The 14,171-nt window shown below is 59.8% G+C and overlaps 3 protein-coding genes across 17 annotated transcripts in view; 1 reads left to right on the forward strand and 2 right to left on the reverse strand.

Annotated features, from left to right (window-relative positions):
- Window positions 1-9,192, forward strand: part of PC (pyruvate carboxylase) — a 90,195-nt gene extending 81,003 nt beyond the window's left edge. For all 8 annotated transcript variants that reach the window (XM_056801258.1, XM_007502652.3, XM_056801259.1 and 5 more), the window contains 11 exons: window positions 4,483-4,627; window positions 4,908-4,997; window positions 5,092-5,313; window positions 5,750-5,906; window positions 6,126-6,366; window positions 6,455-6,704; window positions 7,109-7,353; window positions 7,828-8,007; window positions 8,097-8,342; window positions 8,409-8,549; window positions 8,627-9,192. In XM_056801258.1, the coding sequence (XP_056657236.1) occupies window positions 4,483-4,627; window positions 4,908-4,997; window positions 5,092-5,313; window positions 5,750-5,906; window positions 6,126-6,366; window positions 6,455-6,704; window positions 7,109-7,353; window positions 7,828-8,007; window positions 8,097-8,342; window positions 8,409-8,549; window positions 8,627-8,875 (2,166 nt within the window). In that variant the 3' untranslated portion in view covers window positions 8,876-9,192. The remainder of the gene's footprint in view (window positions 1-4,482; window positions 4,628-4,907; window positions 4,998-5,091; window positions 5,314-5,749; window positions 5,907-6,125; window positions 6,367-6,454; window positions 6,705-7,108; window positions 7,354-7,827; window positions 8,008-8,096; window positions 8,343-8,408; window positions 8,550-8,626) is intronic.
- Window positions 9,193-9,910: 718 nt separating this feature from the next.
- On the reverse strand, window positions 9,911-12,698 carry RCE1 (Ras converting CAAX endopeptidase 1). 8 transcript variants are annotated; one of them, XM_056801273.1, is made up of 8 exons: window positions 12,514-12,698; window positions 12,202-12,304; window positions 11,971-12,054; window positions 11,791-11,875; window positions 10,865-11,032; window positions 10,682-10,712; window positions 10,512-10,574; window positions 9,911-10,404 (listed from the first exon to the last, which is right to left on the reverse strand). In XM_056801273.1, exons 1-8 carry the CDS (start codon window positions 12,696-12,698, stop codon window positions 9,918-9,920), a joined length of 1,206 nt encoding a protein of 401 aa, XP_056657251.1. In that variant the 3' UTR covers window positions 9,911-9,917. The 8 variants fall into 8 exon arrangements, with proteins under 8 accessions (XP_056657251.1, XP_003341965.1, XP_056657256.1 ...); XM_003341917.4 differs by having other exon boundaries at window positions 10,682-10,753; XM_056801278.1 differs by having other exon boundaries at window positions 11,971-12,050; window positions 12,514-12,646.
- Window positions 12,699-13,348: 650 nt separating this feature from the next.
- Window positions 13,349-14,171, reverse strand: part of TOP6BL (TOP6B like initiator of meiotic double strand breaks) — an 88,087-nt gene continuing 87,264 nt past the window's right edge. Inside the window, exons 15-16 of the mRNA XM_056803726.1 lie at window positions 13,628-13,797; window positions 13,349-13,460 (exon numbers count right to left, since the gene is read on the reverse strand). Of these exons, the coding sequence (XP_056659704.1) occupies window positions 13,395-13,460; window positions 13,628-13,797 (236 nt within the window). The 3' untranslated portion in view covers window positions 13,349-13,394. The remainder of the gene's footprint in view (window positions 13,461-13,627; window positions 13,798-14,171) is intronic.

The raw sequence follows: 14,171 nt of genomic DNA on the forward strand, positions 1-14,171 counted from the left end.
GAGAATTTCAAAGCAATATCGTGGTTGCCAATTTAAAAATTTAACTCGTAAGTCATGAGTCTGTTAGCTGCTCCTAACAACTTAGTTAAGTAGAGATGTAGTAAAAGAGAAATGTAGGAAGGAAGGAGAAAGTGTTGCCTCGCTGGATTCCCGTCATTTCTGTCCTCACCCCCTGCCAAGGGCTCTCACATCTCCAGGAAGCTCCTCCCCTCCCCCTCCTGAGGAGCTTTACCTGTCTACAAACATTCCTGACATACCACAGCTGCGCCAGGCCAGGGTGGCATCTAAGGGAGAACCCAGAAGAGACCAAGCAGGCAGGTGAGGGGGGAGGAGAGAAGGTACCACGCCACGCGCTCAGGTTACCTCGAGCGATCGTTGTCCACCCTTTCCAGTAAACTATAAAGTACTTATCTGGGTAGAAACATGTATTTTAGTTCTTACATCAGCCAGGAGTCTCGGCCGGCCGTGTCTTCAGGCAGCCTCTTCCTTGGCTCCAGTCACTTACCCAGCAGGCCTCCAGCAGAATCTGGAGCTGGCCTGTCCCTTCCCCACCTTATGGGAACCAATCGCAGTCTTTGAGTTTGCCAGCCCAGGGCGGGGCAGTGGCCTCACTGTTCACCGTCTGTCCGTCCGCTCCCATCATCCTCTGTGGTTCTGTTCTAGAAGCGGCAGCCGGGGATGCAAATCGGATCTCAGACCCTTCCCAGCTGGGTGACCCTGGGCAAGTCACTTCACCCCCTTACCGCTCTTCTGCCTTCCAAGGCAGATAGTAAGGGTTTCACAAAAGATTTAATCGGAGATGATTGACAGGAAAAGGAGGTGGCTTGGTCATTCTTTGGAAGCAAAGGATTAGGGCCTTCCAGATACTTGTTTGTTGTTTTTTCAATCAGTTTTCAAAACACATTTCCTGAAATTATAAGATCCAGATTGTGTCTCTCCCTCCCCGCTTAGGGAGCCGGTAAGCAGTTTAATCTGCATCATGCACGTATGGGTCACTGTTGCAAGAGAACGATCAGATAAAACCCAAATCTCCCAATCAAGCCGTCAACTAACTCTGCTTTGGCTTTCTCTGGAGTGGGGGCCACCCCTAGCACCAGGCCTTCCCGTCGCCCTGGATCACTGCTTGGCTGGCAAGGCCAAGGCGCTCACAGTTGGGCATCAGTGTTGCTGTTCACGCGTACAATGTTCTCCCGGTTCTGCTGATTTTACTCTGCATCAGTTCCTACCGGACTCGACAGCTTTTTCTAATCATCCTGCTTCTCAGTTCCCACAGCACGAGAGTATTCCATCCCCAGCAGGTGCCACAGTTTGCCATCCTCTCGAATTCTAATTCTTTGCCACCTTTTCCCTTTTTTATGATCTCTTTGACAGAAAGACCTAGTAGTGGTATTACAGGATCAAAGGATCTGCATCGTTTGATAGGCCTAGGGCATTGGTCCAAATTGCCCTCCAGAATGGTTGGATCCATTCACAACTCCACAAACAATGCATCAGTGTGCCAATTTGGCCACATCCCCTCCAACATTTATCACTTTACTAGATTACTGAAGTCATTTATCCCTAATCTATTCCATTGATCCACCATTCTATTTCTTAGTCTTAGTCTAGACCCTTCTGATGACTTTATAGTATATCTTTCACATTTTTTCCCATTAATTCCTTTGACATTCTTGACTTTTTTAGTTTTCCTGATGAATTTTGTTATTTTTAGGTCTATAAAATTATTTTTTGTTATATTGTTTATATATATATGTTTATGTTATTTGTTATATTTAGGTCTATAAAATTATTTATTTTTTTAAACCCTCACCTTCCATCTTAGAATTAATACTGTGTACTGGCTCCAAGGCAGAAGAGTGGTAAGGGCTAGGCAATAGGGGTCAAGTGACTTGCCCAGGGTCACACAGCTGGGAAGTTTCCGAGGCCATATTTGAACCCAGGACCTCCTGTCTCTAGGCCTGACTCTCCATCCACTGAGCCACCCCGCTGCCCCCATATAAAATTATTTTTGATAGTTTGATTTCATATGGTATTGAATAAGTAAATTAACTTAGGTGGGGTTGTCATTTTTATTATATTATCTTGGCCTACCTGTGAGCAGTTAACATTTTTTCAATTGTTTAGATATGACTTTATTTGTTTGAAAAGTGGTTTGTAATTGTGTTCATGTCATTCCAATAGATGTTTCTTAAAAGTCATTGTATGCCAACTTCCTCCTCCTCTTTCTGAATGGGCACCACATGAACACTGACCTCATGGCCAACAGCGTGATCCCTCATGGCTGAGGTGAACAGGAGAACCACCAGCAGAAAGGCCAATGGTTTACAGCGTGAGAGCCAGAACAAAGGCTGAACGTCGTAGCCTTGTTGGCCATCAGCTGGGACTGGGAATGGCAGACCCTGCCAGTGTCCGTGGATGGCCATGAAATCCCCAAGGCCTGATTTGGGGGTGCAAACTGGGCTTCCCTCTCCTCTCACCTTCCCGCCCCTGCCTCTCTCTGCCTCCCCTTTGCCTTCCTAGTTCTCATCTACTCCAGCCACTCCCTTCCTGTGGTTCTGAAGTGCAGGTCCAGTTGGGGCCCTCTCTGTCTCTACCAGCTCCACTGGATGGGTCCTTGCTGCATCTGGGATAGACTAGAGACCCATGTGTTGGGCCTGGTGCCCTTCCCAAGCAGCCAGGCAGCAGGTTGCTTTCCGCCGTCTCTTGTCTCTTTGCCACCGTCCCGGCTGGCACGTTCTGCTCTTCTTCAGAACAGATGTCTCCAGTCACAGAGATCTCATAATCCCTCCCTTTCGCATGTCTCGTCTTTCTTGACTTCTCTGCAGCCCTGTGGCATGTTGATCACCCTTGCCTCCTCGGCGCTCCCTTCTCTGCTTGTACAGGGTGTTCAGGGAGGATCGGCGCTCTGGTCCCCTTTCAGGGCTGGCCATCCACTGCATCCTGGGCCATCACCTCTCATCCTTTTGTCCTGCCCTGGACTTCAGTGGCTCTGGAAGAGAGTGTGAGCCTGAGGACTTTGTGCAATTCTGCCTCACTTAAGTCCAACTCCTGCCCAAGTCAAGGCACCACCCTGTAATGTTATTGGGACAAACAACTACCTCAGCCCCTCTGACTCCTGGATCCTTGAGACCCCAAACCTCCCATTCCCCACTCACCTGCCACAGTCAGACTGAAAAGGCTGGAGGAGTCTGGTCTAGCCCCCATCCCAATGGGCTCTCCCTGTTCCAGCCATCTTATGCCTTCTGGCCTTTGTCAGATGGGCTTTCCATCCTGGCACTGGACAGAACTAACTCTGGGAAAGTGAAAGTGAGTGTCTGGTGCTCCTGACATTCCCCCCAGTTCCCAGGGTCTCGGTGCTGCGCCCACTGCTCCCCTCCAAGCCCTGGTCTGAGAGGCCTAGTGGATAGGGGGCTGACACTGGAGGCAGGAGATTGGGGTTGGGGTTGCTGAAAATGGGGGTAATAATACTGATGGCGCTTGTATGGTTGGATTGTTGTAAAGGGCATTACAGATGGGGAAGTCGTGTGTTAATCCAGTTACTGTTCTGTGTCCCAAATGACTCTACCCACCTGGGAGTCTCCTATTCCTGAGGAATTTTCCCAGGGCCTTGCTGATGGTTCTTTGAGAAAAGCTGACCCACTTCTCCTTAGTGAGGTAGGAATCCCATGTGAACTGGGAAGACCTCCAGGAACTGATGCAGAGTGAAAGGAGCAGAACCAGGAGAACATTATACATAGACTGATACATTGTAGCACAACCAAATGTAACTGACTTCACTAGTAGCAGCAATTCAATGACCCAGGACAATCCTGGCTTATGAGAAAGAAGCTCTCCGCATCCAAAGAAAGAACTGTGGGAGCGGAAACACAGAAGAAAAACATAGGATTGATCACATGATTCGATGGGGACAGGATTAGGGTTTTGATATTTAAAAATCACTACTGCAAATATGAATGCTATGGAAACAGGTTTTGAACAATGATAGATGTATAACTCAGTGGAACTGCTTGAAGAGGGGAGGGGGAAATCATGCATCATGTAACCATGGAAAAATATTCTAAATAAATACATTTTTTTTTAAAGTCGGGTCCCTCCCAGGGAACATAGCTTTCAATTGGGGCCCTCTGAGGACAGTGCACCTGCCCACTAGTGACCTGACAGTGATGATGATGATGATGATGACTCCTTCCTCCCTCTCTTGCCTGACAGATCTCTGGTCCCAGTGCGGGCCCATCTGCAGTGCAGCCAGACCAGTGGTTCTGGTTGGGGTGGTTTTTAATAGTGGAAATTTGAGGGCAGGTAAGGCGCAAACCAGCAGGAGGCCTTTCCTGAGGGCCTTCGGTCCCAGGCAGAGCTGGGGATGCCAGAACTAAGCAAACTAAAAATAGCTCCCCCAGGACAGCGAGATCTCTTCCTCCGTGTTCCCTCCCCTCAGTGTGCCTAGCCCTGGTGACACCCTTTCCACCTGCCTTTGTCCTGCAGACCAACATCCCCTTCCTGCAGAATGTTCTCAACAACCAGCAGTTCCTGGCGGGCACCGTGGATACCCAGTTCATCGATTCAAACCCTGAGCTCTTCCAGATGCGGCCTGTTCAGAACCGGGCCCAGAAGCTGCTGCACTACCTGGGTCTGAGCCCCCAGAGCCTTCTTGCCTCAGCCTCACCTGCCCTCTGCTGCCCCTAGTCTGACTGCCCTGGGCCCTGTCTGCTCCCCAGGACCCTCCACTGCTTCGGGCCTCTCTGCTCCCAGCTGAGGCATCCCTCCGTCCATCCGTGGAGGCTGGGACACCTCTGAGAGTGTGACCCATCAGCTCTGCCCCCTTCCTCATTGCGACCCTCCTCAAACTCTGGGCCATCTTCGGGCTCTCCCTGCCCTCCCCTCACTCCGGGTCTCTTCTCTTGGTTCAGGTCACGTCATGGTGAATGGGCCCCAGACACCGATCCCGGTCAAGGCAAGCTCCAGCCCCACGGATCCCATCATCCCCCCCGTCCCCATGGGTGAGTCATGGGCATCGCTGGCGCAGCTGGGCTCATGGGGAAGGGGGAAGCCCTGGGGCGTCCTTGAGGATCCTGACAGCCTGGCCTCTCCCAGGCCCACCTCCTCCTGGTTTCAGAGACATCCTGCTGCGTGAGGGTCCCGAGGGCTTTGCCCGGGCCGTGCGGAACCACAAGGGGCTGCTGCTAATGGACACGACCTTCCGGGATGCCCATCAGTCCCTGCTGGCCACACGAGTGAGGACCTACGACCTCAAGAAGATCGCCCCTTATGTCGCCCACAGTTTCAACAGCCTTTTCAGTCTGGAGAACTGGGGGGGTGAGTGCAGGAGAAGTGGGGGGCCGGGCCCAGCCCCTGGGCAGCTGGGGTGGGGCAGTAACCCCTTGGCTTGGTGCAAGGGACCTCCAGGGACAGCCCACTTTTCCCACCTGAGAGGAAAATGGCTTTTGACCTCATCTCACAATGACCCACCAGTGCCATGTACCTGGCCAGGGCTGGATGCAGTCTGAGACAGCCTGGTGGACGACACTGCCCGGGTCTCAGAGAGCTGCTGTGGTCAAGGCAGGGAGGCCATAAAAGAAACTCAGTGAGCCCTTCCCTGTCAAGCAGGTTCAGGGTCGAGAACAGGTTAAGCCTGGCACCTCGCAGGGTTTCACGGTCAGGCACTTCAGGTGGGGAGCACAGCTTGCACAAAAGCCCAGGGGCGGGAGAGGGTCTTGCACGACCCCATCAGATCCTTCTCACTCCTCCCCAGGAGCCACGTTTGATGTTGCCATGCGCTTCCTGTACGAGTGTCCGTGGCGGAGGCTACAGGAGCTCAGAGAGCTCATCCCCAACATCCCCTTCCAGATGCTGCTCCGGGGTGCCAACGCTGTGGGCTACACCAACTACCCGGACAACGTGGTCTTTAAGTGAGCGCCCCCTATTTGGGCCCTGATGAGCAGGTGTAGACAGGACCCGAAGGCAAAGCTTGGCTTCTGCGCTCTGGGGGGCCCTTAGCACCCACATGCTGCTCGCCTCAGACGGTGCCTTCCTGGGTCAGGTCTCCCTGCCCCCCCTTTCTCTGGAGCCAATGCTCAAACGGGGGGGCCAAGGGTTGGGGCTCCCCTCTCAACTGCTGCCCTCCCTAGGTTCTGTGAGGTGGCCAAGGAGAACGGGATGGACGTGTTCCGTGTCTTTGATTCCCTCAACTACATGCCCAATCTGCTGCTGGGCATGGAGGCGGCAGGCAGTGCCGGAGGTGTGGTGGAGGCAGCCATCTCCTACACGGGCGACGTGGCCGACCCCACGCGCACCAAGTATTCCCTGAAGTACTACATGGACCTGGCTGAGGAGCTGGTGCGGGCTGGGACACACATCCTGAGCATCAAGGTGGCTGTGTGCTCTTGCCCCTCCCCCCTGCCCTTCCCCCTCCCTTTTCCCTTCCCCCCATGCCTGCTGACTTCTCCCTCCCTCCCAGGACATGGCAGGCCTTCTGAAGCCGGCTGCATGCACCATGCTGGTGGGTGCCCTCCGAGACCGCTTCCCAGAGCTCCCCCTGCACATCCACACCCATGACACGGCCGGCTCAGGTGTGGCCAATATGCTGGCCTGTGCCCAGGCAGGGGCAGATGTGGTGGATGTGGCTGTGGACTCCATGTCGGGGATCACGTCCCAGCCCAGCATGGGGGCCCTGGTGGCCTGCACTCTGGGGACCCCCTTCGACACAGGTAGGGCCCCGGCTGGTTCCTCCTAGGATGAGGCATGGTGAGGTGGGGGGCCGGGAACTGGGGTGTCCCAGACGAGGCTGGGGTGGGGGACTGAGGGCGTCCCAGATGAGGCTGCACCGGGGTGGGAGCTAGGGGCGTCCCAGATGAGGCTGCACCGGGGTGGGGGCTAAGGGCGTCCCAGATGAGGCTGCACCGGGGTGGGAGCTAGGGGCGTCCCAGATGAGGCTGCACCGGGGTGGGGGCTAAGGGCGTCCCAGATGAGGCTGCACCGGGGTGGGAGCTAGGGGCGTCCCAGATGAGGCTGCACCGGGGTGGGGGCTAAGGGCGTCCCAGATGAGGCTGCACTGGGATAGGGGCCAAGGGCGTCCCAGATGAGCCCCAGCCTCTCTCGCCTGCTCTCCCAGGGCTACCTTTGGAGCGGGTGTTTGACTACAGCGAGTACTGGGAGGGGGCCCGGGGGCTATACGCCCCCTTCGACTGCACGGCCACCATGAAATCCGGGAACTCGGATGTGTACGAGAACGAGATCCCGGGAGGCCAGTACACAAACCTGCACTTCCAGGCCTACAGCATGGGGCTTGGCAACAAGTTCAAAGAAGTCAAAAAGGCCTATGTGGAGGGCAACCAGATGCTGGGGGACCTCATCAAGGTGAATGGGCTGACTGGAGGGGGGGGGGCTGCTCACCCAGAGCCTGTAGCCAGGGTCACACTTATGAGGGCCAGCAGGGCCAGGACTTCCCCCTAGAGCCAGGCCTACCAGCAGGCCATTCTCATAAGCCAAGACAACACCAAGGCCAGCCTCCTGCGGGGATGTGAAAGAAGCCTTTACTGCTCACAGCCCCCAGGGAGGCAGGGGTGTCAGAATGGTCCCCCTTATAGGCTGAGGCGTAGATGACTTGGCCAGGGTCACCGAGCTGAGAAGAGTCTGAGGGAATTGTTGGGGGGGGGGGGATGGAGCATGGGAATCAGGGAGCAGGATTCCCTGACCAGACGGGGGAAAGGCTGGAGGGGAAGCTCAGAGGCTCTGGTGGAGGCCCAGGAGGGGGTCCTTGGCGTGTATGGGAAAGACAAGGGACAACCCCCTGGAGACTCACTCAGGCGCCTCTCCTTGCTCCCACCCCAGGTGACCCCTTCCTCCAAGATCGTGGGGGACCTGGCCCAGTTCATGGTGCAGAATGGGCTGAGCCGAGCCGACGTGGAGGCCAAGGCCGAGGAACTGTCCTTCCCGCGCTCGGTGGTGGAGTTCTTGCAGGGCTACATTGGCATACCCTATGGGGGCTTCCCCGAACCCTTTCGATCCAAGGTGCTGGGAGGGAGCTGGGGCAGAGGGGGGGGGTGTGTCCATCAGCCCACTGGGCTGACCGGCAGCCTTCTCCCTCCCCCCTTCCCCAGGTCCTAAAGGACCTGCCCCGGGTCGAGGGGCGGCCGGGCGCTTCCATGACCGCCCTGGACTTGAGGAAGCTGGAGGATGAGCTGAAGGAACGCAACGACGAGATAACCCCCGAGGACGTGCTCTCGGCCGCCATGTATCCCGACGTCTTCCAGCAGTTCAAGGACTTCACGGCCACCTTCGGGCCCCTGGAGTGCCTCAACACCCGCCTCTTCCTGCAAGGGCCCAAGGTCGCCGAAGAGTTTGAGGTGAGTCCTGGGCTCGGGTGCCGCCCTGGGCCCGGCCCGGCCCGCCCTGACCCCCTTCTCCCATAGGTAGAGCTGGAACGGGGCAAAACCCTGCACATCAAGGCCTTGGCCCTGGGGGACGTGAACCGGGCCGGGCAGAGGCAGGTGTTCTTCGAGCTCAACGGGCAGGTGCGCTCCATCCTGGTCAAGGACACCCAGGCCATGAAGGTGAGGCTCCCTGGGGGGTTGGGGAGGGGGGAGGGGAGAGGCGGGGCACTCAGCGGCTCTTCTTCCCACTCGCGCAGGAGATGCACTTCCACCCCAAGGCCCTGAAGGACGTCAAGGGCCAGATCGGGGCCCCGATGCCCGGCAAGGTGATCGACATCAAGGTGAAGGTGGGGGACAAGGTGACCAAGGGGACGCCGCTGTGCGTGCTGAGCGCCATGAAGATGGAGACCATGGTGACGGCGCCCCTGGAGGGCACCATCGCCAAGGTCCACGTGACTCGCGACATGACTCTGGAGGGCGACGACCTCATCTTGGAGATCGAGTGACCAGCACGCCCTGGTCCCCAGTGCCTTAGCGTCAGAGGCCTGCTCTCCCCCCTTAGGAAGACACTGCGGCCGCCCACCCGGAGGCCAACCCTGGGACCAGCTGCTCACCAGGAAGGGATGAGAGCCCCCCCGCTCCACCGTCTCCTTCCCCCACTGCCCATCACGTCCTGCCAGCTGCAGGGTGTGTTTCTTTGCCAAACTGGGGCCCTCTCTCTGGGGAGAGTCGGGGTCCAGGCCAGGAAGGTCCGGGGGACAAGACCCCCCTCATCTCAGCCTTGAAAGACTCAAACTCAATAAAGCCGACTGTCATCTTCTGGCTTCCTGGTCCCCTTGTCTGCGGCCTGCCGAGCCCCAGGCGGGGAGGGAGCCTCCCGCTTTACGTCAGACCTTGGGGTCACACAGGCACAGATGTGTTCCAGGGCTTCAAACTCCAGCCAAGGGCAGCAACAGGAGCAGATCAGGGGAAGTCCCAAAGGCCCCTTCTGGCTCCCTGGGAGAGGGTCAGGCAGGGAGCACAGGGGGAGTCGCCCTGCCGAGGCGGGCGGACAGACAGACGGCCACCTTGGCCGCTAGTCTCCAGCCTCTATGCCAGACCTGCCCAGGGAAGGCATCCGCTCCCATCGGGGCAATCCTTAGAGCAGAGTTCTGGCATCTGGCCCCCCTTCTGGGGCTAGACAAAGGGGGGTCCCCCATCTCTTGTTTGCAAGCGACCCAAGCTGGCCTCTTTCTCCTAACCACAACCACTACGGGCTGGACTGGCACGCTGGGGCCCTCGCTGTGCAGGAGTCTCCGATGGGAAGGGGGGGCCGGGAGGCCAAGTGGCCCCGGGACAGCTTCTGGAGCCGCCTCCTCCGGCTCCAAGGCCAGCATTGTCCGGAGTGCGCCCGAGGGCCTCCAGAAATCGGACCGAACGGCTGCAGGGCCAGTGGCCACAGCCCCGACCCCCAGTGCACAGGCTGACCGCTCCCCCCTCCCAGCGCCGCCCCCCCCAGCTTCGCTCCGGCCAGCTGCCAGAGGCCAGCCCTGACTCGGAGCTACCAAGTTAAATCTCTTTAATATTCGAATACAAAGTCTGATGCAAAAAGACGAAGATGACCGGATGACAGACAGACAGACGGACGGACTGACGGACTAGGAGGCTGGGGTCTGCTCCTTCCCAACCCCCGAGCAGCTTCAACGAGGCCCAGGAGCCCGGGGAACAACCGTCCGGAGATGGAGCAGCTTGGGGCCAAGGGCAGGCCAGGCCTCGCCCCCTCCCAGAATTCCCCCCAGTCTGCGGGGAGGAGGCAGAGGTCAGGAGCACAGGGGCGGGGCTGAATCCCAGGTTCGGTCCAGGAGCAGGCAGAGGGGGAGGCTGCTGTACAGTTTGGGGTCTGTGAGGGGCTGCAGCAGGAGCATGAAGAGCCCCACGCCCAAAGCATAGCTCAGCAGCAGGGGGCACCTCTGGGGGTGCTCCAGGGCGGCACAGACTGCGGGGAAGCCCATGTAGTTGCAGAAAGAATGGCAGAGGACGGGTCCAATCAGGTGCCCTGGGGAGAAGGGGGGGGACAAGGGGTCAGCAGATGCCTCCCAGCCCCCTCCCACCTGTCCACTGACCCCAGGGGAAGGCCTTGCCCTTCCCCGAGGCGGCACACACCTGTGCGGACGAAGAGAAAGGCCGTGTACGCCCCAAAGACCGCCGTGTAGGAGAACTGGAATGCTGGACGGAGAGGCCCCAAGGTCAGGCCGGGCTGGGGCTCCTGGCCAGGGGTCACCCCGTCCTGCCCCCCCTTCCCACCCTCCGGCCCGCACCCAGCCAGGCCTCACCCGCCGACAAGAAGATGCTCCCTACGCTGCCCTGGCGGAAACGGAGCTGTTCAATCACGTGGTGGAAGTGGGCTGGAGAGAGGGGCGAGACTTGGGGACACCCGAGCCTGCCCCCCCCCCCGCCCCTCCTGCCCCCAGTCCCTGGCTAGGCCCTCCCTCTACCCCCTTGGGAAGGAAGCTCACCAACACCAAAGAAGAGGGGGCAGGTGAAGATGGCAGGGCCCAGGCCCGTGCAGGGGGCCAACATGGGCAGCATGCAGGCCCGAAACACCAGCTCTTCCGTCAGAGGTGCGATCACCTGGTTCCGCAGCCATCTCATGTCGGTCAGGGACTGCACCCAGGCCTGGGGAGCTAGTGAGGAGGGAGGGCATGAGCCACAGGCAAAGTGGGCCCCTCCAGAAGCTGCCCAGGAGCAGGAGGCAGAAACTTGTTTATCCCCCACTCCATCCTGACGTCTCTACCTCAGGGGCCTTTCAAGAATACATTCAGGGGGCAGCTGGGTGGCTCAGTGGATTGGGAGACGGGAGGTCCTGGGTTCAACTCTGGCCTCAGACACTTCCCAGCTGTGTGACCCTGGGCAAGTCACTGGACCCCCATGGCCTAGCCCTGACCACTCTTCTGCCTTGGAGCCAATACACAGTATTGACTCCAAGATGGAAGGTGAGGATTAAGAAAGAACGCATTCAGTTTGTGGGGTTCTTCAAGGGAAGTGTTGCCAACCTTACCCCCATCTCACAGAGAAGAAAACTGAGGTCCAGGCCAACATACTCCCTTGCCAAAGATCAGACAAGGAGCAACAGGCGGGATCTGAACTCCTATTCCCTGGCAGTCTCAGGTCACAGGGCTCCATTTGCCCAGTTCATGGGGTCACCCAATACTTCCAGGCGCTAAGGAGCTACAAGACAGGGGATGAGGTCCCCAGACTATTCAAGGAGTCTCCCTCACAAAGCTGGGGCCTTAGAACACAGAACCCCCCAGTGGCATTCACTTGGCCCAGAGAACCAGGAGCCCTGCTCAAGCAGGACTAGAAACCAGGTCTTCCCACTCCCAGCCCTGCCACCTGGGGATCCTGTAATCCCTTCAGCTCATTCTCCTTTCTCCTCACTCACCGAGGGCCCCTTTCAGCCCATTAACCAGGTCCCAGGGCCAGGGCCAGTCCATGGAGAGCTGTATCAGGGGACCCAGGAACAGGATCTGAGGGGAGGGAGAAGGGAGCTCAGGGAGGTCCCTGTCCCCCCAGCTCCTCCCTGGGCACAGCCAGGAGCCCCCCTAACCTCCAAGACACGCACCATGGTCAGCAGCAGAGGCAGCAACGCGGCGGGAAAGATGCCCTCCAGCCTGAAGCCCATCAGGGTGAACAGGGGGATGCCTGGCTGAGCCCCAAAAAGAAGGGGATCAGGCCCCGCCCCCGAAGCAGGCAGGCTGGTTGGTCCAGCCCTCTCCCAGCCTGCCAGGACTCATGCTCCGCCCTCCACCCCCTCCAGACCCCGCCCTTCTTCCGGCAGCCCCCGCCTCCGGACCTGGAGGCCTGTGAGCTCCCTCCAAAGCAGCACGCAGAGCGGGGAGAGGCTGGACACTATGAGTACGCTGGTGAATCTCCGCTTGATGACCGCAGGGTGATCCCTAGGGACGGGGCAATAAATGTACAGGAGGCCCGGAGGCCTGAAGGCCCGTCCCGCCCCATACGTCAGCTCCGGCTCCGCCCCGGAAGTCCATGCTCGAGGCCCCCGCCCCTGACAATACCAGCAGCTGTCCCTTGCTACGGAAGCCCGCGGCCCCGCCCCACCTGCTCAAGTCCCGTCCCCCCCGCGTTCGCCCGCCCGCCGCCGCACCTGGGCAGGTCGCTCTTCCACACGTAGAGGCTGCCCACATAGGAGCAGGCGAGGCTGAGGCACGAACACACGGACACCCAGCAGCACAGGCCAGGACCCGCGCCGTTCAGCGCCGCTGACTCGGGCTCCCGCCCCGGCCCCGACACCGACAGCAGCCGCAGTCCGCCGCCGCCCAGCGCCGCCATCGCGCTCTCTTCCCGGAGCCGCGGAGTCCGGCGCGGCGCGCACCAATGACGCGCACCCGGCGACAGTTCAGGCGGCTCCCGCAGGCCCCTCGGGACGCGCAGCGTAACGTCGCGACGTCCCACGGAGCCCCTCCCCTGCGCCCCTCGGGTCCCGCCCCCTCCGCGCTCGGGCTCCGCCTTCCCCCGGCTTCGGCCCCTCCCCTACGCTCCCCGAGGTCGGCCCCATTCCCGATCTGGCCGCGCCCCCGCCCGGCCGTGGCCCCGCCCGCGCGCGTCCCCGCCGCCGCGCGCCGTTCCCGGGCTGCCTCCGACTCGGATTCCAATTCCGACTCCGACTCGGACCTGGACTCCGACTTCGATCTCGAGGACTACTTGGCCCCGCCGCCCTTCCCGCCCCCCAGCCCCATGTCCTTTCGGCTCCGACCTCTCCGCTCGGCGGCTCCGTCCCCGCCCCCGCCGCCCTCCAACCCCCAGTTCAGCGTCCACCGCCTGTTGCCCCTGGCCGACCTTCGGCCCCCTCCGCCCTCAGGGCTGCCCCCCTCCCCACCGGGGTCCCCGCCCGCCCCCGCCTTCCTGTGGCCCCGCCTGCGCGTCCCCCGCCCGCGTTCCCCGACCTCGGACCGACGAAGCGACTGACTAGCGTGCAGACGGCGGGGTTGGGGCGCCTTTATTGAAAGAAGGGAGGGGGGACTGCCCCTAAGGGCCAGGGCCGCCCCCGAGCCGCTCCGACAGGTTGGACAGCACCTGCAGCCATAGCGAGTCCTGGAAAGAGGAGATACAGGCTGGCGGTCTGGGGGGATCTAACCTGACCCAGGTCCCCCCAAATCCCTCCGCCCCCAGCAGCTCTGGCCCCCCTCTTCCAGCTTTCCTCCTCCACTCTACCTCCCCCAGCCTCCCCAAAGTGGGGGGCACCCCCAAAGCACAATTACCTCCCAGCCCGGTTCTGGACTGCCCCAGCCCGGGGCCTGGGGACAGGGGGGCTTCGGGTCAACAGGGGGCTGGGTGGCTTCCCCCAGGCCATCAGCCTGGGTCCTCCTCCCCACACCTTCTCCTTGGCAGCACCTCTTGAGCCTTGGGGCCTTCCCTAGACAGCAGCTCCCTGGAAAAGACCCCAGCCCTCAGCCCGTTTGGCACTCCGGGTACCCAGCCCTGCCCCCTTCAGATGGCATTTTGGTCACAAATGCCCTGCCAGGCCCCTTTTTTTATAGATGTTGCACAGCAGCAGGGAAGAGCTGCCCGGGCGGTGGGGAAGGCCGAGTTCTGCCATCCTGACCCCCCCACCATGGCAGTGGAGAAACTGGGAAGCCCAGGCAGTCCCCGGGAGCCTTCCTCTCCAGTGGGCCCTGCAGTGTCCACACTAGCTTCTCGCTGGGCCCCGGTCTCCTCCCCATCCCCACGTGGAGAACCTTCCCTCAATGTGGGCTGTTCCTTCCGAGATGGCGCGCTGGGGGAAGAGCAGCGAGAGGGGGTTCG

The sequence above is a fragment of the Monodelphis domestica genome, chromosome 6 (assembly GCF_027887165.1).
Source record: "Monodelphis domestica isolate mMonDom1 chromosome 6, mMonDom1.pri, whole genome shotgun sequence".
NCBI lineage: Eukaryota > Metazoa > Chordata > Mammalia > Didelphimorphia > Didelphidae > Monodelphis > Monodelphis domestica.

What these genes read in the sequence shown, in the direction of transcription:
- RCE1 (XM_056801273.1), bottom strand. Translation starts at nt 12,698, where the DNA reads ATGGCGGCGCTGGGCGGCGGCGGACTGCGGCTGCTGTCGGTGTCGGGG. An exon ending in TGCCTCTGCTGCTGACCATG is followed by an intron (nt 11,876 to 11,970) that starts GTGCGTGTCTTG and finishes CCCTCCCCTCAG; the next exon opens with ATCCTGTTCCTGGGTCCCCT. An exon ending in GAGCATCTTCTTGTCGGCGG is followed by an intron (nt 10,575 to 10,681) that starts GTGAGGCCTGGC and finishes CTCTCCGTCCAG; the next exon opens with CATTCCAGTTCTCCTACACG.